The sequence below is a fragment of the Leptinotarsa decemlineata genome, unplaced genomic scaffold (genome assembly GCF_025532065.1).
Source record: "Leptinotarsa decemlineata unplaced genomic scaffold, Ldec_3_MD MMD2_tig00000251_RagTag_RagTag, whole genome shotgun sequence".
Lineage (NCBI taxonomy): Eukaryota > Metazoa > Arthropoda > Insecta > Coleoptera > Chrysomelidae > Leptinotarsa > Leptinotarsa decemlineata.
The window spans coordinates 5,575,530-5,600,077 of NW_027412547.1; the positions used below are offsets into that span (position 1 = coordinate 5,575,530).

General features: G+C 34.3%; 2 protein-coding genes across 2 annotated transcripts; both read right to left on the reverse strand.

Annotated features, from left to right (window-relative positions):
- Positions 1-2,666: 2,666 nt before the first annotated feature.
- On the reverse strand, positions 2,667-3,756 carry LOC111512087 (uncharacterized). Its single transcript, XM_023168184.2, has 2 exons — positions 3,603-3,756; positions 2,667-2,987 (listed from the first exon to the last, which is right to left on the reverse strand). The coding sequence occupies exons 1-2, from the start codon at positions 3,612-3,614 to the stop codon at positions 2,745-2,747; spliced, it is 255 nt and encodes an 84-aa protein (XP_023023952.2). The 5' UTR covers positions 3,615-3,756; the 3' UTR covers positions 2,667-2,744.
- Positions 3,757-12,888: 9,132 nt separating this feature from the next.
- Positions 12,889-23,802, reverse strand: LOC111512086 (uncharacterized). Its single transcript, XM_074173402.1, has 3 exons — positions 23,644-23,802; positions 21,242-21,457; positions 12,889-13,197 (listed from the first exon to the last, which is right to left on the reverse strand). The coding sequence occupies exons 1-3, from the start codon at positions 23,653-23,655 to the stop codon at positions 12,979-12,981; spliced, it is 447 nt and encodes a 148-aa protein (XP_074029503.1). The 5' UTR covers positions 23,656-23,802; the 3' UTR covers positions 12,889-12,978.
- Positions 23,803-24,548: the final 746 nt, after the last annotated feature.

Here is a 24,548-nt window from a genome sequence, read left to right on the forward strand (position 1 = left end):
AAATTTGTGCGACGCATGATTTTCACCCAAGAAAATAAAAATCGACAGAAAGCAAATTAAGAAATTAGATCAATTCTAAAATGAATGAGAATCTGAAAATTGCTTCATAACGCATTACCAATTCCCTAATAATATTTGAAAACATAATCTGCAAAAAAATAAATTTTTCACAAAAACGAGTTTCATTTTATTTTGTGACAGTAAGTCTAAAGGAATAGCACAAATTTGTTAATTAGTAATAATACCAAAACTGCACTCCTGAAAAATGGTATGAGTATAACAAAAAATCAACCAAAATACGCCAAACAATTTGATGACAAATATCCAGAGTTCTAGCGATCTTCCTCGTACTCGTCTCAGGATGTTCCTCAATTTCTTGCAGCACCGCTTCCTCAATTTCAGGAGTTCTTACTACACGAGGTCTACCTTCCGGAGTCCCTTTCTCGAAACTACCAGTTTCCCCAAGTCGACGATGAATATTTGAAAAGGTTCGACTATCTGGTAAGACACGATTAGGATATCTTTCCTAATAAATGCGCCTGGCTTCTGTTGCATTACCATCGGCAAGGCCATATACGTAATACATTTGCGCCATTTCCGCATTCGTATAATTTACCATATTTACTGATATTCAGAAAAACAGCGGACTACCAAAATAACTTCAATAACACTTCAAAATCAATCAAAACGCGCTGTGACAGTTTTTAACACCAACACCTTACTTTAAACCAACATCAATATTAGCTACTGACGTTTGTACATACAGAGAATTCGTTTTTTATTGCTATGGTGGGTACGCTGTTTTTTCTGCTTTCAATCTTTAAAAGAAATCACATATCGACAAACTCCATATTTCCAAGAGGTGCAGTAAATAAATTCTGCTACACGTCATTTATTCCAGGATAACTAAATTTGTGCTTTCAAAAATTATTAAGTGGTGCTGCGTTATGATGTAATTTTAATTGAGAGCAGTGCATCTGACAACAAACAAATACCTTTTAGATCCTCAATTATTTTGCAACAAATCTGATCCCTTAGTTTGCTTTCAGTCGATGCACGATACCGCATCAGATTTTTAAAGAATTTATCCTTAAGTAAAGCGATTTTTAATTTTTTGAGCGAAAACCATGCGTCGGACAAAGAAAACTGAGCAAATCAAATGTGCTCAAAAATGTATGGAGATTTTAAAAATAATTTTTAATTCAACATAAAGCAGTGGCGTAGTATTTTTTTCGCCAAAAATATACATTTCAAAACTCGTACGTACACCACTGGCAGAGGAAATTAAGAAAATTGTACATCAGAAAATGCGCCTTGAGGCATGGAACATATGTACCAAATATGCCAAAGATGTCTACAAAATTATCTCAGTTATTATTAAAAAACTGATTATTGTTGAAAACTTTGCCACCCTGTATCTAAAAAGTTAAGGCGTTTAGGACATACGTCCATAGGACATTTTTTTTTAAATGGGTCTAAAAATTACCTCCTCAAATATTAGCATGTTTGAGGAACACCCTGTATATGAAAGTTATTTATGGGGTTATTTCAATCCAAGCTGTCATACGGATTACTTTCTTGGGGACTTCCAACTGATTGGAAAAGGATATTCATTCAACAAAAAAGGCTATTACAATCCTGGGAAGGGCAAAATGAACTGATGGCTGTAGACCTCTATTTAAAAAATGTAATATGTTAACCATCACGGCTCTCTACATCTTTCAGTGTCTTGTGTATATCAAGACACCCCTCAAGTCAATCACAACCATGAATTCCTGACCAGAAATGGCCACAATCTTCTTATGCCACATCGACTGGCAATTACTCATAAAGGCGTTTTTACTATGGCGATAAGGCTCTTCAACCATCTACCACCATATATGAGAAAATTACATATGATTAAATTCAAAAATAGTATAAAAAGGCTGCTGGTTGATCTCTGCCCTTATGACGTAAGTGAATTTTTCAACTGCAAGTTTTAATGCTTTGCCTCTTTAATGTGTATGTATTAATGTGTATGTTTTGTATTATATTCATCTACCTTGACGATGCTAAATCTGTTATATTGATAATAAGCAAATGAATTGATTGATTGAATGATTAGATAGTCGCTCTGGCAGAGCCCCGCATTACCAGCGGAAGGCTGATTACAATGAACTTTTACCCGGTTCCCCAAGGGGCTCGTTCGTAACCGCATATCACCCCGCGGCTATTCAGCTGTCAGCCCAATTCCTTACACCTCAGCTTGTGTAGGCTGGTCCTTGGTGGCCTGTTTTGCAAAGGCTTTTGGGGGTTTTAGTTCCCCCCACCCTACTTATTTCTGCCACTGACCAGGAGTCCGGCGACCCCATCCGTAAGGCCACATTGGCTTCCCAGACAGGGCTACCAGTCCCCTGGCCGTTCTATAATCCGCCACGTAGGGATGCGCCCAATAGGTAGCCCAACCCACGGGTAACTCAACTTTTATTGCAATAGAAAATTAACTGACTTGTTGAGACTCTTTTATAATTCATTTCACCTTGAACCTGATTGTTCAAATTGAGATTTCAGAAATTGAATGAGTTTACCAAAAATCCCCCCATATTGAAAATCTAACCCCACCAACCGAATAAGAAGTTTTCTCAGTTGTCTGTTGTTTTGCAATAATATACATTGAAATACAAACATTTTTCACAAATTAATTCTTTTTAATTTCTTTTCCTAAACAGTATTTTCTTAAATCATTTTCAAATAACTTGCGGTTTTCAATAGTGAACAATTGGTGCAGCATATCCGGCTGGGTATCCATATGATCCGTAGGTGGAGTAAGCCAGAGGAGCTCTGTAGGCCAAAGGACTTGCAGCATATCCAGAAGCGTAAGACAAGGGAGCTGAGTAGGCAAGGGGGGCAGAGTAAGCAAGAGGAGAAGCCACGACTGATGAAGCGACGAGGCCAGGGTTAGGAGCTGCTACAACCAGAGCCAAGATGGCGGCGAAAACAACAGCAAACTGCAAAATAATTAACCAAGATTTTTGTGTCAGGTGGCATTTTTGAAAAACTTGTTGACAAAATTATCATATATCAATACCCTATTTTGAATTGCGCAGTGAAATATAATATTTTGTTGAATGAGATTACAAAATTATGAATACGGATGATTTCATGTTCGATTCTGAATTCAAAAATTTTATATTTTTTGAATAAAAATAAAAAATCCCATTGAATTTTCGGCTAATAAATGAATGATAATGTGATAAATCATATCATGCGCTCTGAATCTATTCTGTTTTATTTTATATGTAATCATTCTTTCAAATTTCAATTAATAATGATATGTAATTTGTGATGCACTTTTGGTGTAATGATGAATATTACTGGATTTCTATCCCAACATCAAACCATCATTTTTGAAACTTCGACAAGTGTTTCAGTTTCTTGAAAATGATCATTTGATGATTGATGATTGATGATACGTGTATCATCAATCTATGGGTTGAATATTACTGGGTTGAGATAGAACCCCAGTAATATTCATGATATGAAATGGTCACCCAAAATTGAAAAAACACATTATACAATAGTCAAAAACGAAACTTTGAAATCAACAATTAGTTTATACTTACGAATCTGAACATTTTGTGTTGGGAGTATTTGATTGTCTGGATCAAATGATACTGTATTGAAAATCTGCTTCGAATTTATACTAAAACCCAGAGGTGGGGCTCCAATATCGGAATGTACCTACACGGATTCGTGTATGTGGGAATGCAAGTTCTGTCCAAAAGAACGAATTAAAAAAACTAGATTTCGTTGTGATCGGAAACGTTGACCGTGACTGCTACATTCTGAACAAACAAGATTTATTGACGGAAACCGTAAGAAGTTTTATGTACTTGGACATAATATTTTATTGGCCGTGTATAGTTCGACGTTTAATGACATGTAGTGAACAAATTGAAAGTTGACATCACATAATATAATATTTATTCACACTGAAAAAATATACAAACACATATAACAAAAGTTACATACAATGTTGGTGTAGAATAAGCTAGTTACCCACAAAAATCATAGATGCACGTGGGGTTTCATTTATCTAGTATTTTATGTTATGATCTCTATATGTATCAAAATATATATATATATCAATATATATTGTTGTATTTATTTTATTTTTATCGTTGTTTTAACATATTGTATTTCAATATACCGAAAACTTATGTAATACATTAATATAACTAAAATTTGATTCATCTATACATATGAATATATATACATAGACACATACATAGTACTTCTATTCAAAAATTACAATAAATGTATATCTATAAAGAAAAAAGGTAGGAATAAAAAATCAGTTTTTCTACCATTTATAGTTTATACTTAAGAGCACAAAATTTCAATCCTATATTTATATTTTATAAAGCATGATGAGATAAATACAATGAAAAAATTATCAAGAATATTAAATTATTTTGATGTCTCCTTGAACCACATATTTTTCCTAACAAAATAGCTAACATATTCTTTCAACTCAACTATTATTCGAATCAATCAAATTACGAATATCCATTCTATTTGAACCAAGCAAATAGTTTTTCACTTTGGTCCTGAACGATTTCGTGCTATATTGATTCCATATTTGATATCAGTTGGCAGGGTATTGAATAGTTTTGCTGCAAGGTAAGTGTGGCATCTTTGAGCTAGGGTTCTTGTTGCCGGATTTGTTTTAAGATTTGCATTAGTTTTGTGCCTGGTGGAATATCGGTGATCTACAAATTGCTTGTTTCTTTCTCTGAATTAGAATGACACAATATCTATGAAGTAGAGCTGCCTTATATCGAGGAGTAGTACCTCTTTGAATAGTGCGCCTGAAGGGTAAGTTGATTTTTTTTGTATATTATTTTTATAAACTTTTTTTGTAATGATTCCAATTTTTTCAGATGGGTTTTCGCAACTCCACCCCAACCAAGTATACCATACTTCAACCTAGATTCTACAAGGGCACTATACATGATTTTCATTTGTGGTAAATTAACAATCGTTTGAATATATTTGAATTTGAATAGTAGGCTTCTGAATGCGCGAGTAACAGAGCTGACATGAAGTCAGTGAGACGTTAAAAACTTTTTTGAAGGAATTAATATAAGATGGAATAGTAGAAAACCAAAAACTTCCTTTCCCAAAAAATTAATCATTTCTAAAAAGATATAACCCCTTTAATTTAATATATGAGTTACTGGACCTTCCTTGATATTCGAATATATTTTTCTGTAACCGTTCGGTTACAGATATCTGCGTCCGATAATATTATCCCTCTGTTTTTGATCCTGATACAATATCAAGTGGTAATCCTACTCTTTTACGATCGATACTAACATCATCAAACGAAAAAATATAGAAAACTCTTGAAAAAAAATGAAACAATATCAACAATTGCAGCTCTTCATAAAAAGCATACACAAAAGTTCATTTCAGATACAAACTGGGAGAAAAAACACTTTCGAGACAACTACTTTCACATGAACACTGAAATACACAGAACATTCTGTGCATGTTCCACATTCACAAATATTTTATATTGCAGTTTTTTTCTTTGGAAGTTTGCAAACATATTTTATTCGATGATAGAGAAGTAGAAAGTCAACAACTCGTTTTCTTCAAAAAGTACTTTCTATCAATACTAACTGAAACATATCAGGTTAATTTTATTGAAATGAGATACTGAAAGGACTGAATTTCAGAGTTCGGGAATTTGAAGAATTAGGAACTAGAATGAATACATATACTAAAAAAGAAAGGACGATTTAGTAGGCTGAGTACTACACGGGCTCTGACGTTATGCTTCCTACGAACTGCCTCATGAAGTATTGTTTCCGAGAAGAGAGGACTGGATCCTCCAGGAGGAGGATTGACAGCAGATAGTTGTTGATTCACAGATGGATTAAAAACATCTTCAGGTTCTGGTGCAGGTGTTTTCAGTCGCAGACCCAAGATAAAGATATCAACCTGCCTAGGAACCTATGCGACTGTATTTCAAACGAAAATTTACGCTATTGAATTGTTGGCAGGGAGAATACAAGAATCCAACCCCATATACAAGTTAATGAAAATATTCTCAGACAGTCAAGCCGCGTTGAAAGGTTTTGGCTCCTATCGAGTAACGTTTAAATTGGTATCACGTTGCCAGAACCACTCTCCTCGATAGGAAGACTCAACAGATTGTTTTTGGTCTGGATTCCTGGCCATACTGGCCTAGAGGGCAATTAAGCTGCTGACTCCCTTTCAAAGGAGGTTGCTGCAAGTAGCTTCATCGGACTCCGCTTCATCAGAAACAACAATTAAACGTTGGTTTTCTGACTTCAAATGTAGTCGTAGAGACACCGATGATGCAGAACGCAGTGAACGTCTAAATGAGGCAGTAACACCAGAAAACGAAATTAAATCCATAATATCGTTTTGAATCATCAAAAAGTGAAGTTGCGTGAGTGAGCTGACATTGCAAAGATATAAAAAGAATTTGTTGGCTTTATATTGCACGAGCATTTGACTATGAGAAAGCTCTATCCACAGTGGGTGCCGCGCGTGCTCACTGTTGACCAACAACAAAAAAGCCTTGGTGATTCTGAGCACTGTTTGATCATGTTCAAATATAACAAATCGGAATGTTTGTGTCGATATGTGACAATTGATGAAACATGGATTCATCACTTCGCCCCGGAATCAAATCGATCGTCATCTGAGTAGAAAGGAACTGGTGAAACTCGTACAATCGGCTGAAAAAGTTATGACCCTGGTATTTTGGGATATGTGTGATGTAATATTCATTGACTATCTTGAGAAGGGAGACACCATCAACAGTGAATATGTAATTGCGTTATTGGAGCGTTTGAAGGTGGAAATTGCAAAGAAATTGCAAAAGGAAAAAAATTTGTTTCCTCAAGACAACGCACCGTGTGACAAGTCAATGAACACAATGGCAAAACTACAAGAAGTGAACTCCGAATTGCTCCTACATCCACCGTTTTTGCCAGATTTGGCTCCCAGCGACTACTGGCTGTAAGCATACCTCGAAAAAATGCTCACCGGTTAGAAAGTCCGCTCGAATGAAGAGGTATATGCTGAAAGTGAAGCCCATTTCGAGGCAAAAAATACATCGTCCTCAAAAGTGGTATTTTTATGTTAGGGCGGCGCTGAAATGATTGTGTAGCTCTTGACGGAGATAACGTTGATGAATAAAGTTAGTTCTGTACTTTTTTGTAGATCTGAGACTTTTCAGCCCAGGTGCTAACTGCGAATAAATACTTAGAAACAGTTGACACATAGAACACATCTACTCCTCCAACTAGATTCATCTCCCTCAGGTACTTTGCTATATAATATTGTACAATGTACGAAATTTGTATAGGACAATGAACGCAATAAGTATGAATGTTCATCAGTTCAATTTGCAAAAAGAAAAATCATATATTATGAAACAACTGGTATATATGAATATGACTTTTTCAGCAAGTCACTGAAATACTCTGCCATTTCTATCAGAGTTTTTGAATATATGTAGGTGAATGACCAAATGGTATGTCTCTCATTTCATGAAAATACGGTAAACCTGTGGTATGGGGCTTCACTTGCGTTGATACGGTCACGGCTTCCCATCTATCCGAAAGTTCGAAGTCTGCTGGAACCGCAGCATTGCCTGGTGAAAAATTAAAACGAAAGAAATACCAATATCTTGGTGTTCATGACCCGGAGTCTCTGTTATTCTTTCATGAACTCGAAAGTTGAATAGGCCAAGCAACAAAAGATTGCCGTTCTACCTCTTTTTTTGATAGTAATAATTAGTATTTCTATTCCAGCTGGTAATGCTGCTTTGGTCCTTGGAATTATTTCTCTTCCACATAATTTTGATAAGATCATGCATTTCCCTCATTTCAGTATGGAACTAAAGCCTCTTCGAAATAAGCCGAAATATGTTTATATCAATCAATCTTCTATCAAGGTTAATTCGTAAGTGATCAATCTACCTTCTTCTTTTTCAGTGCGGTCAATGAACTTAGGTCATTCTTGTCCCTCAAATATGAGCTGCAGTCCTCGCGGTCCAGGTACCTTTTCAGTGGGAAAGCTTCATGAAGCAAGAGTCGAATCGATCCCTCTACGAAACCCTTCATCAGTTGAAAGGATCGATTACAGCTTGTTTACTTTGTAGTGAATGTTCAAGAGGTAGCAAAAATGTTTGTTATTTTCTGGAACTCCAACTAGCGTTTCCTAATATGAATGATAACCAGTTTGTGTCAAGCTCATCGTTAATTCATCTGAAAATGGAACTTTAACGGGTGATGATCAACCGTATTGCCAAACATGCCCCCAACTAACTTACTATTATAAAAAAACAAGTATAGCTGAGGCACCAGTCAATCTAATAATAACACTGATGATCTTCACACATGACTCAACCTCTGACGAAAGCACCAAACTCTTACGAAGGCTAGAAATAGATGAATACTTCAATCAAGCAGACCACTATTATAATCTTCTTGCAGTAATCACTGTTGTTTTGACGTTGAATCAGGTCGTTATTACGCATTGGTTCCGGACTGGTTCCAGTTTGACCATGATCGTGTCACTAAATGTTCTGGTGATGTCTTGAATTTATTGGAGCTTCTGGAGACACCCTACATTTTGTTTCATGAAAGAAAGGACATTGGCAGATCAAGATCTTCAGATGATGGTGTGATGCAGTTTTTCCGGGTTTTTTTTGCAGCTGAATACACAATTGCGCCACTGGAATCAATGAAGTCGCCCTGAAGCGCCAATTAATTTTTGTTGTTTCATAATTTCATGATTTGTATTACTTTCATTCTTTTGTTTCGGGAAGTAAATGTGGAAGTTTGTAGTATGTGGCATTTGAGAGCCATCTCTGGAATTTTTTTTCAAAATCAAATGCCTGAAAGCATTAAGCAGAAAAAATTAATCCAGAGCAATATTATTTTACTAAAACTGTGTGTTCATCAAAGTCATTATTGACGAGTGTTTCAAAAGAAATTGTATATAAATAATATAGGGTTTTCTCCGTTTCTAATATTATTTTTATACATGTTCCGACACATATTAGCAGAATTCTAATATGTAGACTGATAAGAAAAACGATACATGAATATTCAACGCTAAAACAGAAAATAAATGATGACTTTGTCTAGTTGAGAAATGGTGTCACAAAACCTTATATGGAATCATCTTGAAGCGGCAGTAAGAAAAGTGTTCAATTCTGAAACATTGATGTCCATGTAAGTGAAATTTTACCCCATTCATTTACTATATTGTATCGTAGGAGTCCTGTAAGTCATATCTGATTCTATTCCATAATGATTGTTTGGAGTACAAACTAAATAGGAAAAAGTGTTCTTTCATATAATTCAATGTTGATATATAAGTACGAGTAGTTGTTTCGAAAGTAATCTTTCTTTAATGTAATTCAATGTTTATATGAAAGCAGTTGTTTCGAATATCTGAAATTAACTTTTTTGCATGATCTACACATCTTTGTAGAAATTGCCTCTCTACAAAGGGAAGGGAAGGAAAGCCATACAGCTTTTTTTTTTAAAAAAGGATCTGTTCTGAAACATTCTCCCCTTTCAATTCAAACCTAAAAGTGTTTTCGATTCATTTATCAACCAAAAGCTAATTTTCCTTCATATTTTCTTTTCCAGGAGGATCAATTTCTTCAGACTCGGAATTAGAACTTTATCAGGCAGGTCATTCCCAAAATATTGTAACCTCCAGGATCCAGCAACTAGTCTGATACACTAAGCATGAGCCTGTTTTTTGTTATTGTGGAATACACAATGCTGTATGCCAAAAGTCTGAGCTCTCTCCAGAACGACGTGGAAAATAGTTCTAGAAATGGCCGCTCTTAGTATGTTGCTAATAGCCATTAGTCAAGCCTTCAGTATGATACTGAAAGCGATTCTCATAAGTAAAAGTGTATATCGCCAAAAGTCTAACCTTTTTCCAGAACAATGTGGAGAGTCTTTGGTAAAAATACGCCCAAAGAAGCTACTGTATGGTTTGCGTTTTTGTAATTCTGTTTAGTGAAAATCTCACAATAAAGTGTTTTTTGAATAAGCTAGTTATGGATTATCATCAAGTATCGGCCAATTCGATCATATATGAAATATATTTGTTAAAAAGTGGTTTATTTCAGATAAACTTTCATTGTCCCTCAAGTCAATACAAAATAGAATCGAAACAATTTCATCTAATATCAACCACTTAATCAGATAATTTGAATAATAATAATAATTTTCGTTCGCAATAACAAAATACATGTACTAAATTTCAATCATTCACAGATTTGCAAATAAAATAGTTCAGTCATTTAGGTTCTGGCGAACCTTTCTATGACAACTACTTACAAGCAGAACGAGTATAATTAGATAATTTAATTAATGAATACTGCTAGCGAATCAAATTTTGAAAAGAGACACAACAGAAAAAGAAACTATAAGTATAAATAAAATAAAATAAATAGAAATGGAATTTTTAATAATCAGTTCGAAACACTGTTCTATCTGAGATATGTGTTAATTGCGTCAATTCAATTTGTTTTCTTTACTAAGGATCAATTATCACATGGAAAAAGGTTTTATCCGTTTTGAGAATCCACTCTTTAATGTTCTTCTTGAATATATGTTTGCTATAAATAATTCTTATACTTTCTGGCAATGTGTTGTATATTTTAGGTACTAGATAGGTAAAAGTTCTCTGCCCAACAGCTTTCTGTGCTCTTGGAATTTTGAAATAATCTGAAATCAATGCCCTTGTTCGGTGAGTATGATGTACTTTTTCAAAATATGTCTGGTTACTTAATGCAAAATTCAAAATATATTTCACATATAATTGTCGAATATCCATGATTACTGAATCCTTATATAATGGATCAGTTGGAAAGGTTCTTTTTTCAGATAACAACTTCCAATTGTTTTAGGTACATTTTCCTAACACCGCCCCACCCAACTATTCCGTAACTCAACAGAGATTCGTCCAGAGCAAAATATATGGTCTTCAGCTTATTGATAGTAAGTATTTGACGACATTAGTAAACACCACATAAAACTGATTCCTCCGAACTCACGACTCCATTAACTTCAACCCGCTGTTTTCTACCTGTTAGGAAATTTCTAAACAAATCCAACACCACTCCTCTCACACCAAGATGTTCCAATTTTTCTAGCAAAAGCTCGTGACTAACCGTGTCGAAAGCCTTTGCCAGATCTATGAAAACACCCAAACAACTTTTCTTGGTATCAACAGCATTATATTTCATGCAAGTAAGTTTTGCAATGGCGTCTTGGGTGCTTTTGCTTTCACGAAAACCATATTGTGTATCTGCAATAATGTTATTCTGGTTCAAATACTTCACTAATCTATTTTTTATGATTTTCTCGAATAATTTGGCAAATGATGAAGTTGAGAATATTGGTCGATAATTTGATACACATGTTCTTTCTCCTCTTTGTATAATGGTTTAATAGTAACAGTTTTGAAATGCTTTGGTACTTTACCAGTTTCTATACATAAATTAAAAATATAGGAAAGTGGTTCTGATATATAATTAGATGAAAGTTTGATTATTTCATTTTTTATATTATCCTGTCCAGGTGTTTTCCCCTTTTTTGAGGTCAAACACATAGCTCTCAGTTCCTCTTTATCAGTTGGTTTTAATATTCAAATTTTTGCTCTTAAATTGAATATGTGATTTTTTCTGTTAATGTTGCCCTACATGTGAAACATAATTATTTATTTGGTCAGCTATTGTAAGTGAATCTGTAATTTCAGAATTGTCATTTAATTTTATTTTCTTGATATTTTCGTGACTTTTTCGATAATTATTCGTGTAATCATTTATAACTCCCCACAATCTTTTAGGTGTTTTTTCAGCTTTCCAGATTTCTGAATTAAAAAAGTCTTGTTTAGTTTTTTTAATTAATTTGTTCAGATGGTTTCTATACCTTACATATTAAATTTTTTTGTCATTATCTAATGGAATTTTTATGTATGAATGAAATAATTTGTCTCGTTTCTTTATCGCATTTATTATGCCCTGTGATATCCATGGTTTCTTTTTTCTCCTTTTTTCCATGTAAGTGTTGTTGTCGCGTATTTGACTGAACTCTCATGTGAGTTAAAAATATATCAAAAGCTTCATTTGGATCTGAGTTTACATATATTCCATCCCAACTTGATTTTGCAATAGCAGTATTAATTTCTGTTCATTCAATTTCTTATGAACATTTGGACATGGGTGATTTTCCTTCTTTACAATACTACTCAATGCTACTAATACTGGATAATGATCTGTTATTGCTACTTTTAGAAGGGCTGGATGTAGATCATGAATACGATTACTTTCATTTCTAAAAAATATGGTCTAGGCATGATGCAGTTGTATTTGTATGATTTGTATATCACTTGAACAGAAAATCCAATTTGAGTCATGCGTGATCTGAAAATATCCAAATCTAATTCGAGCGCAACGAATTTTATAACTTCGGTGAACCCCAAATTGTTTCACTAACTACAGGTATCTGTGGGGTTCTTCTTTCTACTCTGATAGAAATTCTATATAGTCATGGTAGTTATCAAATAATTCTATGTATTTTAGATTCTGGTGGTATATCTCCATTCATGAGGCAAAGCACTCTCAAACATTCTCCTAGCTTGTTGCTCATAGTCCCAATTCAACCTTCCCACTCTCAATCCAATTTTTTACTATCTTTATTCAGGTTCAGAAGAAGTTTTGGAACTTTTGCAATGTATGATTACGCTTGTTGGGTTTTTCACTTGAAACTGGAATTGGAACAAAAAAAAATGGATGGATAGAGCTTCATTTTCGAAATAACACACTGTGAATGAGATTTGATTGGATTTATTCAGAAAACAGCAATTTAGTTATCATCGATTGAAACATTCGTTTTATACATCATCCCATCAAATGAAACCTTAAAGTAAAAGAGGTGCAGCATGGGGGTACGCATATGATCCGTAGGTGGAGTAAGCCAGAGGAGCTCTGTAGGCCAAAGGACTTGCAACATATCCAGAAGCATATGTCAGTGGAGCAGAGTAGGCAATAGGGGTAGAGGCTACAAGTGGGGAGGCTACTATGCTAGGCTTTGGAGCAGCTACTGCGATGGCCAAAATGGCGGCGAATACAATGGCGAACTGGAAAAAAATCAAGCAGTTAATATGAATTCTGCACAATTGAGTTTATTTGGAAAGGAGCGTCGATCAGAGAAGTACAGAGATATCCAAAGAATGATCACATGAATGATCATACAAAATTAGTTGTAATAACAATCGATTTTATAGCGTTCACTTTCCGAGATGTATTCACATAGATCAAGCTTGTTATTTTAAAAAAAAATCTAAAATATTTAGAGAATACATTTTTGTGATGTCAGAAATATTGCCTGTCTAACTATATTGTTCAGTGATTTGTACTGGTGCTATAGTATATTCTGAGAGAAAAATTTCTAGAAATGCAGTTGCTTCAGGCATTTTTTCATCAACAGAAAAGTCAGGATCTATTATATGAATCAGAAACTTCCATCTTAGTGTGTTGCAGTTACTTTTCGAAAATATACCCCTTCTAAATAGAAACTAATCATGTGACTGAATTGTTCACACGTTCAACAAAAACAGAAGCTCATATCAAAAGATTCATTGTTATCGAACTCTGTTGAGAATGTTGGATAGAAATAATATTTACACAAGCCTCAAACATTGTTGTTTTCATCTGTTTTAGATCCTGCAAGTTGCTCTGTAAATATGGTCAATAAGCATCACAAAGTCAGATTAGAAGTTTCAGGACACATTTTTCAGGAATAGTAGTATGAGAGCAACATTAGGAGAATTTTCATAATAACATGAATATCCAAAACTGGTTGAGCAAAATTCCTCATTTTTAAATTAAATAACACGTATTTAACGAATACCTTGATAAATATTTTCGTTTTGAAACTGCATTCTCAATATATTCTTTGCATTCAGGAATGATATCAATACATTTTTTTTGGGCAAATTTGAAATGTGAATAATATTGATTTACTTTTTCTAATGGGTTATGAATCTATTTTCAAGAAAAAAATATCAATGAAAAATTATACTCACGAATCTGAACATTTTGATTGGATATTTGTCTGTGTACAACAAATGATACATTTTCAGAAATATACTCAATATTTATAGCAGAATCAGGAGGTGGGGTTGAATGTTTATGCATCAGCGTGTGTAGGAACGAATGTTGAAAAAATGGAATCTTGTGAAAGCCGTCCAAAAACCTTGGCTGTGCAACGTAATGAATTGAATATCAAACAAGATTTGTGTGGCCCATTTCATTGTTTCGATATTTCAATGATGAATTCATGGTATGCATTTGTGGACGTTATTGATATTATGTTAATTTCAAATTACTGAAAGTCTTTCAACGAGTTGTAGTTACAAATGTTGGTCTGAATGATGAGGAATTATTTCATTTTTGATTTAAGCACTGGTATTGAATATTCAATTTAAAATACGCACTATTATTGATATTGTTCATACGACCAATAAAAGCAGAAGCTCATATCAAAAAGTTTATTGTTATTGAACCGTATCAAGAATGTTGGATAGAAATAATATTTACACAATCCTTAAACATTGTTGTTTTTGTCTGTTGATATTGATATTAGCGAATAACTCAATATTGAGCTATTCTCAGAAAAATATATGAATAGATAAGTTTTAATTTCCAACATGATACATTGTACTAACAGCGAATTTTAGAGAAAAACGGTCTTTTGAAGGTTTAATATGCAAAGGATATGAAGTAAGTTTCGAAATGGTTATGTTTCAAAATTATGAAATATTTTCGAAAGAAAAATTTAATTGCTATTGATATCCACATATTGAATATGAATGCTGAAGCTTCTTGACCTAAGGATATTCATTAATTATTTTATATATGACTTGCATGTTGTCTGTTGGAATTCCATTTCCTTTTCGATTCCTTCATTCAAATATAATCTACAACAAATACAATGAAAACAAACTCTAGAAAAAAATAATACTGGGATTAGCTCTAATCATAAAATACTGAAAATACTCGCAGTTGGCTCTATAACAGAACGAATGTATTTATTGCAAATACTTTTGAAACAAGCACAAATTATGCGGAGTGACAGTAAGTCTCGTAAACTTCACATTTTGAGTAATTTCAGAAGAAAAAAAAAATGTAAATTGGTCAACTCTGGTGTTCATGGAAGATTACACAGATACTTAGTGCTCAACCCATTTTTTTAATATTGAAAAATTTCATATAACAACTACACGACGAAAAAATGCTCTATATTGTAGCACGATAATATATTATACTGCATCTCAAATCCATCTGAATCTGTCTAAATATATTACTGTGTTTAGAATTGCTATATACAGGGTGTCAATTTGAAAACTTCCTATAATATCTTCCCTCCAGTAACAATAAAAAACAGGTCAATTTCATTGTCGAAAGGGACACTTTCGAAGGCTATTTGTAGCCTTCGTGATTCAACCCCCTAGGAGGGGTACATGTTACTCTTAGAATTTTGAATGTGAAGGAGGTCAAGTGGTACATTATTTTGATTGGCGTTCAATTCTGCTTCCAAAGATCTTCTGAGTTGATATTTTTTATGAGTATTTTCCGAAAAATTACACATGTAATTCAAATTTGCCTGTACTAATATGCTTTATTGAGTTGAGTCCTTTCATTAAAAGTGATCAGAAAAGTAGGAGATCAATTCTTGAATGACAGAAATGAATGTATAACGTGTTGGTTATTGTTCTTCTACAAAATTAAATTCAATTTGCGAGAAGTCTGTTTTCGAACTCCCCTCTAACAGTACGGAATTGACTGGCATCCTGCTGTTATTTGTTTTTTGAGTTCTTCTATATCAGAAGGTTGTGTTTTATAAACAACGAATTCAAAATGTCACCAAAGAAAGAAATCTGAGGGTATTGAATCCGGTGATCTCGGAGGCCATTTAACTGCTTCCCTTCTGCCAATCCATGTATCCTGAAATCCCTTGTTCGTACCTTGTCGGACGAATACAAAATAATGAGGTGGAGCACCGTCCTGCTAGAAATGTAACAGACCCTCCTGCATTATTTGATTTTCTAGCTCGTGAAATATGAGGGAATCGATAGTCTCTTCAAGCATTTCAAAGTACAGATTGCCAGTTTAGTTTTTTCCCGAAGTAATTGACCAATAATGACATTTACAAGAATACCAGCCTAAACATTAACTTTTTGTGGGTGTTCTGTATACTCTTCCCGAAAAATATGTGGGTTTTCGTCACTCCAATAGCGACAATTTCGTCTAATAACATTGTCATTCAGAAAACAGATATTCAACAGAAGATTAGGGATGTTATTGACTCGATAAGACATGATCCCGCAAAACTCCTATCATAATCATCCTCTTGGAGCTCTTGAGCTTGAGCTTGAGCTGCTTCATTCAGTACTCTTTATTTATTTATTTATTTATTATTATTATTATTATTTCTTTTTTTATTTGTCACTGAACTAGTTTCGTAAAACTCATAAATCAAGCATATACCGGTGACTTACATTACAATCAGGATGTATTTCGTTGAAAAGACATGCCGCCTTTCGTGCGCACTTTCCAACTTCTCCAAAAATTATAATCATTTTAATTCAGTGTTGAATAATGTAAACCATTTTCACAACTGTACAATACTACTTCGTGCAATTTTGCCTGAAACTTTTTACAGCAGGAGTAGCAAAAAAGGAAGACTATCTATACACTTTCTGCGATGAGAATTAAAAATTTAGCATTTACTAAACACAACTTTACCACCATCTGTCCTGCTTGATAATGGAATGGACCACTTACAAGGCGAACACGAAAATAACACAAAAAATAAACAGCTATGATCCGGACGCAGGCAATCGCGTGAGGGCAGACATCGTTGACGGTTGTGTTAGTTTCGAGAATTTCTTTATATGTAACATAACTCGACTCTCGAAGCTATTCATTACATAGTGTATTTTAAAAGATAAAATATGAATTACTAGCTGTTGCCCGCTCTTATATTAACGTACAGCCGAAGCTACTGAACCAAGAATATTGGATGGAACCAACAACTTCGGTTTCACAACCGCCAAAGAATATGTACAAAACCCGATCTCACTATGAATGATATACCAAGTCTACCACCCATTAGCTAGATTGTAAATGAAGTACATTGATTTTGATATCAGCAATTCATTTGCAGTACTACTCACACATCTTCAATTGCTGATGGTTCATTACGAGCAAGTGGAGAGTCATATGCGTTATGGTGTTCGTTTCTGGGGATAGGCAACCACGTTCCAGAAAGTTTTTTTTTGCACAAAAAAAATAATCAGCTCCATCAGGAATGTGCCTAGTAATGAGAGCTGTAAAAGTTTTTTCCATCCTTATATATTTCTGAATTGTGTCTTCATATTTTCAAGAATAGAAATAGTAATATTTCATCGATATACAGGGTGTTTTCCTATGAACATATGTCCGTAGTTGCTTGGTTTCTGAGATACAGGGCGTTGGAGTTAAAAAAAAAAGGTTATTATAAAATATCATGAATATCTTTACACTGATTTGGTCGAAAGTTGCTACAGTTATTTGAAGTAATGAAACTTTCAATTAACACAAGCTAGATTGAAATTATCAGGTCCAGTTGCTTCTCAGTGGGCAAAAAACGCCACTGACTTTTTTTGAAATGTTTGTATTGTTTTAGATTAGGCAACTAAAAATGCCACTTTTTCGTCGCTAGTGTTCTATGATGATAATAATTATCATTATAATAATAATAATAACCCTAATGCACTTATCATCAGCTATCAGCATGTCCAGCATATGCGGTCTCGGCCTATATCCATCGACATAACGCGGCCCCAAAAGTGCTATATTACCATTTACTGCACTTTTACGGTATTGACGAGACATCGGTATTGCCCCCCGCTCCGGGGGATATTGAATCCGTTATGGGAAACGAGAAGTGCCGAATTTATTGGAACTATTCGTTTCCTACCCTCAGGCTCATGCAAGCTAATAAGCCTGATGTAGTCCTTCTCGAACACCAGAGCAAAACGATATTTGTCGTGTAGTTTTCAGCTCCTGGCGAGACGAATATCGTCAGAAAAGAGGAGGAAAAACGGATAAAATATCGAGATTTTTTCGTCGTACTCCGCAGTCTCTATCCAGATCACTCTGTCAAGATGGCTGTTCTGATTATTGAAGTCCTTGGTGAAATGATGTCCTTTCTACTCTCGAATCTTAAAATCATACCGGCTTGCCACACTAAGGCAGAAATCTTAGCCAAACAGATGCAGAAGGCTGTCATTCTTGGCTAACTTCGCTTGCTCAGGGCACATGATTCTCGGACCCAATGATCACTTACCCCATGGTGGGGGGAGTGGTCATTGGTTGATAATGCTGGCACGCCCTCCCGAATGTATCTGGGCTTCGGGGGATAGGGCCTGGCCAGCGCACACTACGGTGAAAAAAAAAGGCTTTATTACCCAACAGTCAAGAACCATTTACAGGGTTAACTGAGTATGTTGAAAAAAAGTAATATCTATCCTTATAATAAAAAAGTTACAATATGAGCAATTTGAGAAAATTATTGAATATCATAATATAATTAAATAAAATAAAAAAACTATATATAAATATAAACAGAAAATTAAAAATTCTCCATGAAATACTGAGATGCAGTGTCAAAAATATATTCTAAGGAATCAAAATTGATATCACACAAATTTGAAATTGAATTGAAATTATTGCAAATGCTAAAGATAGGTGACTTGAGATACAAATTGGTTCTGGCCAGTCGGCTGTAAAAAGTTTTTGTACCTCTAGTTCTAAAATGTGGCACATAGAGATTTATAAAAATAACGCCTCCATAGCATCCACATTGTTGTGCTGGAATTTATACAGAAAAATTATTCCAGCAAGTTTTCTGCGTAATTCAAGACTTTCAATATTGAATGTTATGGTAAGAGATCCATATGGAATATGGAAGTAAAGTGAACTTTAAGACACTACTTCACATTTGGATGCATTGATATATATATATATATATATATATATATATATATATATATATATATATATATATATATATATATATATATATATATATATATTGTTTGTTTACTTTACACTAAGTCCGTATATTTTCTAACTGCGTTGCAATGTATTACAGTCTTCGATAGTTTCGACAGGTAAATATATTTTCAAATCATCTACAAAAAATAACTCATTACACTCGACATAATAACTGAGGTCATTAACAAATAATAAGAACAGAAGTAGTCCGAGATTCGACCCCTGAGGTACTCCATATGAAGAATTGTAATTAAAATAATCATAGCCGTTATAAGATACAAAATGTTTGTATTGAAGTAAGTAGGATTCAATGAAAAGTACTGCTGATTTAGGAAAACCAAATTGGTGAAGTTTTTGTAGAAAGATCATGTGATCAAGTCGATCAAATGCTTTAGCAAAATCAGTATATATCACATCAAGTTGACCACGATTATCTAAGACATCACTAACATTTTGGGTCAATACAATTAAATGTGTTATGGTGAATCCGTTTTACATAAATCCATGTTGTTGCAGAGATATGATATTACGAACTGAGGAATGTATGCGATTGTAGATGACAATTTCGAGAAGTTTCGCGAATTTCGATGGGATTGAGATACGACGATAATTCCGAATATCCATAATTCACGAAAATTATTATTTTTGACTGCAAGATTGAGAAGTGTCAGTAAGGAATAGACCATATCAAGCTTCGTTTCCGAAAAAAAATCACTTCTTAAAACTATCCATAGACAACAGAATAAAAACCAAAATTAAATAATTTCGACCTCAGAGTAATTGAGCAGAATGTTCACATCGAGTACGGGATTTTTATAAATGAGAGCCTTCAGATTACCCCGTAACTGAAAATTTAGAGGGATTGTGAGGTCCTGAACATCCAATTCTGCTAGGATAGGTAATGTCTAGATGCTGACGAGCAAGAACAATAAAATGAGCTGGTGGCCCGTTGTCCATAAACAACATTGTCTCTGACAAGTACCGACACTCCTAACAAACTGGGATTTACCTATTATTCTTCCTGCCAAAAAAATTGGCCAATAACCACACAATTGCCACATTTTTGGATAATAACTTTCTCCAAAAATGTGGCAATTTTCGACGGCCCAAAAATGGTCGATGTGAAAGTTCGTACTAGCATCCCGCAACTTTGGTGAAAAATATTATTGTGTGCCATCGTATGAATCAATCACCAGCAAAACATTAGTCTTGGGTGATGATCCCGAGGCAGTAGAGCTCGGATCCGCTGGATGTAGGAGGTTTTTTTACAACTTTCCATACGGTTTTTGTTCTGACTCCAACTGCAGTACAATATTCCTAGCACTATTTGAAGGATTTTCTTCTATCGCATCATGTATAGCTTCTTCTAGTTCAGACGTTGTTACAGTTTCTGATCTTCCACCACCTGCATTTTTATTAAAACTCCCAGTTTCACATAATCTTGTATGTAGCGTTCTTAATACGTTAGCACATGAAATTACTCTATCAAGATATCTGTCCTGGTAAATTCTCAGTGTTTCTTCTGCATTTCCATTTGCTAATCAATAAATGACGTGCGTGTCATCCATTCCAGCATTAGTAAAATCATTAATGATGGAATTACTGCTGATTGACAACTCTAACTTCCACTGATAGGACAACACTATCACTGTCAGCTGGTCTCCAAAGCAGGTTTTCTCCCTCAGAAGGAAAAGTGGAAAACAAGAAAGTTCACTTTTTATCAAAATAGTGATAAATTTTTGTGATTGATGGGTTCAAAAATTACATCGTCAGCTCTATTCAGTGAATGAAGATGTAGTTCTTGGATTATTTGTGAATAAATCGTTATGACTCACTTATGTGCTTAGGAATTATCTCATCTTTTCATCTGTGATCTACGTTTGATCATAAGCTTTGATATTTTCAATTCAGATGTACTCAAAATTATGTTTAGGCGACAACTCAGTACCATTAGAAACTATCGATGACTGAATAAAAGTATTGGGATAATAGTTAATTAGAATTTATTTGCCAAACAGTAATTTTGTAAATATCATTTCCAGATTTTTTTCGAATGTTCTATCAATAGTTATATCATCAGTAGTGAATGGAATATCCGGCGGGGTAAGCATATGATCCGTATGCGGAGTAGGCCAAAGGAGCTGCTGCGTATGGTGAGTATCCAGCGGCGTAGGTCAGGGGAGCGCGGTAAGCAGTGTAAGCAAGAGGAGCAGATGCTACCAATGGTGAGGCGACGAGGCCAGGTTTGGGAGCTGCTACTGCAAGGGCCACGATGGCTGCGAAGACGATAGCGAACTGTAAGAAAAAACATCGTTTAAAATAGCATAAAATCTAGATGAACCAAAGTACGGATAAATTGCAATGACTTCGCAGTGGATTTCAAAAATTTTTAGAATATTATATATCCCTCTAAAATTCATCTTTCTAAAATTATCATCAATTAGATTTCACTCCGTACTGGTAGGTACTATTTCATGTACTAATGGTTTTCTTTTTTGATAATAAATTATTCAAATTCATGAAAATAACTTCTTGGGAGAAAGGTTTTGAGAATTTAGAATATTCAGCTTGCCGTTCATTTTTACTGATTATCTTCTGGTAACAGGAATGAAGGCACTTTTTCTGGATTTTCCACAAATTATAAAACTGATTCATCTCATCCACAAAGACTGCATAGACATTAGAAACAATAATTGGGTAATGCGTATCAGAAAGGAACCAAGCGATATTTTTGTGAAAATGAGTTTATGGCACTATGCGACAAATATGTACTCTGGGGTCATGTTTCAGGCCAGAGCCAAGTGCCAGATGTGTAGTAATGCTTGAAAAATGATTGGAACCTGACTGGATCATTGCAGGAGACAGAATAAATCAGAAGGACCTAAAGGCCTGGTTCCGATTAGATATTCAACGAAACGAGTAGCAATGTTGCTTGGACTCCTCCTTGTGACTTGGTTCTCTTCTGAGTATCGTTCACTTCCTAGTTATAATGTCGGTTAGTTTCGTTCTTAATCGTTCATGAAGTAATACACCATTTTTCCACGTTTTCACTTTCCTGGGGTTGTATTCGCAGATCAATAATATATTCAGTAATCACCGATCTAGTAGGTAAATGATTATTATCATTAACGGCAACCAGTGTTTTATCGACAGTGTATTGACGGTATATTTTGATAGGGAGTCATGAATTGCGAGAAAATTGGTAAAAATGGTATTAGATTCTGAGGCAGGAAAAAAAAGGGTACAACCCGAAATCAAAGGTACCAAAAGGGTGAGTGAATTTTATTATTGTCGATATTTCCCCGAAGTTTTGTATCCATATAGTTGTGAAGAATCCATTTATTCTGCTGCTGCTGAAAGTCGCCACCTTCATGACTCTTCCACACTACTTGATGAGACACTCAATAATCAGGAACAACTGTTTGATATCAAAAATATGCAATGTGTATTTGAAGATCAAATTCCGAATTCCGAATTCAGAAGTAGAAGTAGAAGTACATGTATGTATGTATGTAGTTGATGTTGACTACAGTCCCATGTCCGAAAATGAACTTGAAGATGATGGAAACATGATGGAAATTTGAGACTGATTATCAATGGTGCTCCCGAATTGAAAAAGAGGGGATTTTGTGTTTATTCAATCTATTGTAAGGTTTCTCGCGTAATAGAATGAATTATTTCTGAATCAGTTAACTGAAGTCAATGAATTCAATAATGGAGTCAACATTGAATTCAATGAGAAAGATTTTAATTACTCAAACATCCAGAGGTTGAGTAAAATATTCCAGTACTGTCATAAAATTGCATTTGCATCATTTACGATACGAACATAGAATAATTTGGTTATGTTCATATGAACATGAATTATTGGTACTTGAATTTGCCTCAATATATTCCAAACCTCCCAAATCCCATCTCAAATTTAGGTTTATTTTTTTCATTTTCCGACCAAACTTGGAAGTTTCACCTTAGTATATATCTGTTGTATACTGTTTATCAATTCCTGAAGAAATCAATGTAATAGTCCATGAATAATGTTGAATCCAGAAAATTCAATTCGTTCATTGAAAATAATGATTTCAAAACTTTTCATCAGTCACGAGAAAACAATTCAATGGACATGAAAAACAATTTATACCTGATGAAAACTGTTATGAAGGAATGTAAAATGTAATTAGTGTGACAAGCTTACACAATAAAATTGAAAAGGGGATATTTTCTGGAGAGATTAGTTTTCTGAAAGTTTCCCATAGTTTTCACTCAATGATAGATAACTAGAGAGCCAGAAATCTTCTTTCTAAAACGACTTATGAGAACCCGCCGTTTATAAAAATAATTTCATTTTAGTTCCTATAGAAGGAAAAGTAGGAAATGAAAATTTGTACAAATATACTTTCAAACGTTATGAAGTGAAACTTACGAAAAATTATTGGTGAAAAATTATTAGTAGGTAGTAAGGTACTAATTTCAATAATACTTACGAATTTGAACATTTTGCTGGTTTGTTATTTGACTTTGAAGATCAAATGATACAGTTTGCAATATTTCCAACGTATTTATATCAAAATATGAAGGTGGGGCCAAATATCTGTAACACCAAACTGGTAGCTGTCGAGATTCATGAGAACAAAACAAGATTTTCTATATTGTCGTTACAAAAGAATAATTTATAACATGTAAGCGTAGCAAGGTCGTTTAAAGACTTTGACCGTGACCGTGGCAAGTTCTGAACAGAACGCCCGTTGAGTATTTGTCAAACCCAAAACAGTAGCAAGTGAGTTAATAGCCACTTTCGTTGGTTATGTAATCTCCGAATAATGAGAACGGAATTGAAATGAGCGATGTGTCTGACAACAGAATTAGGAGAGTAAAAAACCAATTGTTGATATAAACAATAGGTAATTTGATTTGAGTTTAATGAAAATGTCGTCGCCATCGATTCATTCCGGGCGGATAAAAGAGATGGGTCTTGACCCCTTATGTAATGCCACTTTCAAAGTAGCAACACATTGCAATTTTACATCACCAGACTGACAAGAAATTGGGCTCCGACTTTGTTTTTCGCTGTTTTTCGCGTTAGTATTCATCATTGACCGTCCTCAGTTACATTAATATGACAAGATTGTCTTTTTTTTTCGAATTTTCAGGAATAGAATTTTTGACAAAATTTCACTTGAGCCAATTTCAAAAAGTGGTTACTGACATAATTCGATGACAATATACCTTGAAACAAATTGATTTTGTTGCTATTTTTTACAAATATTTCAAAACCTTTAGCAGTGCATTAATTTTTGTTAATCGAATTTTTCAAACGTCTTGAATTGTTTGCCCTGAATGAGAAGAAGTCCAACGGTATCAAATCCGCCTGGGGATCTTACTATACCGT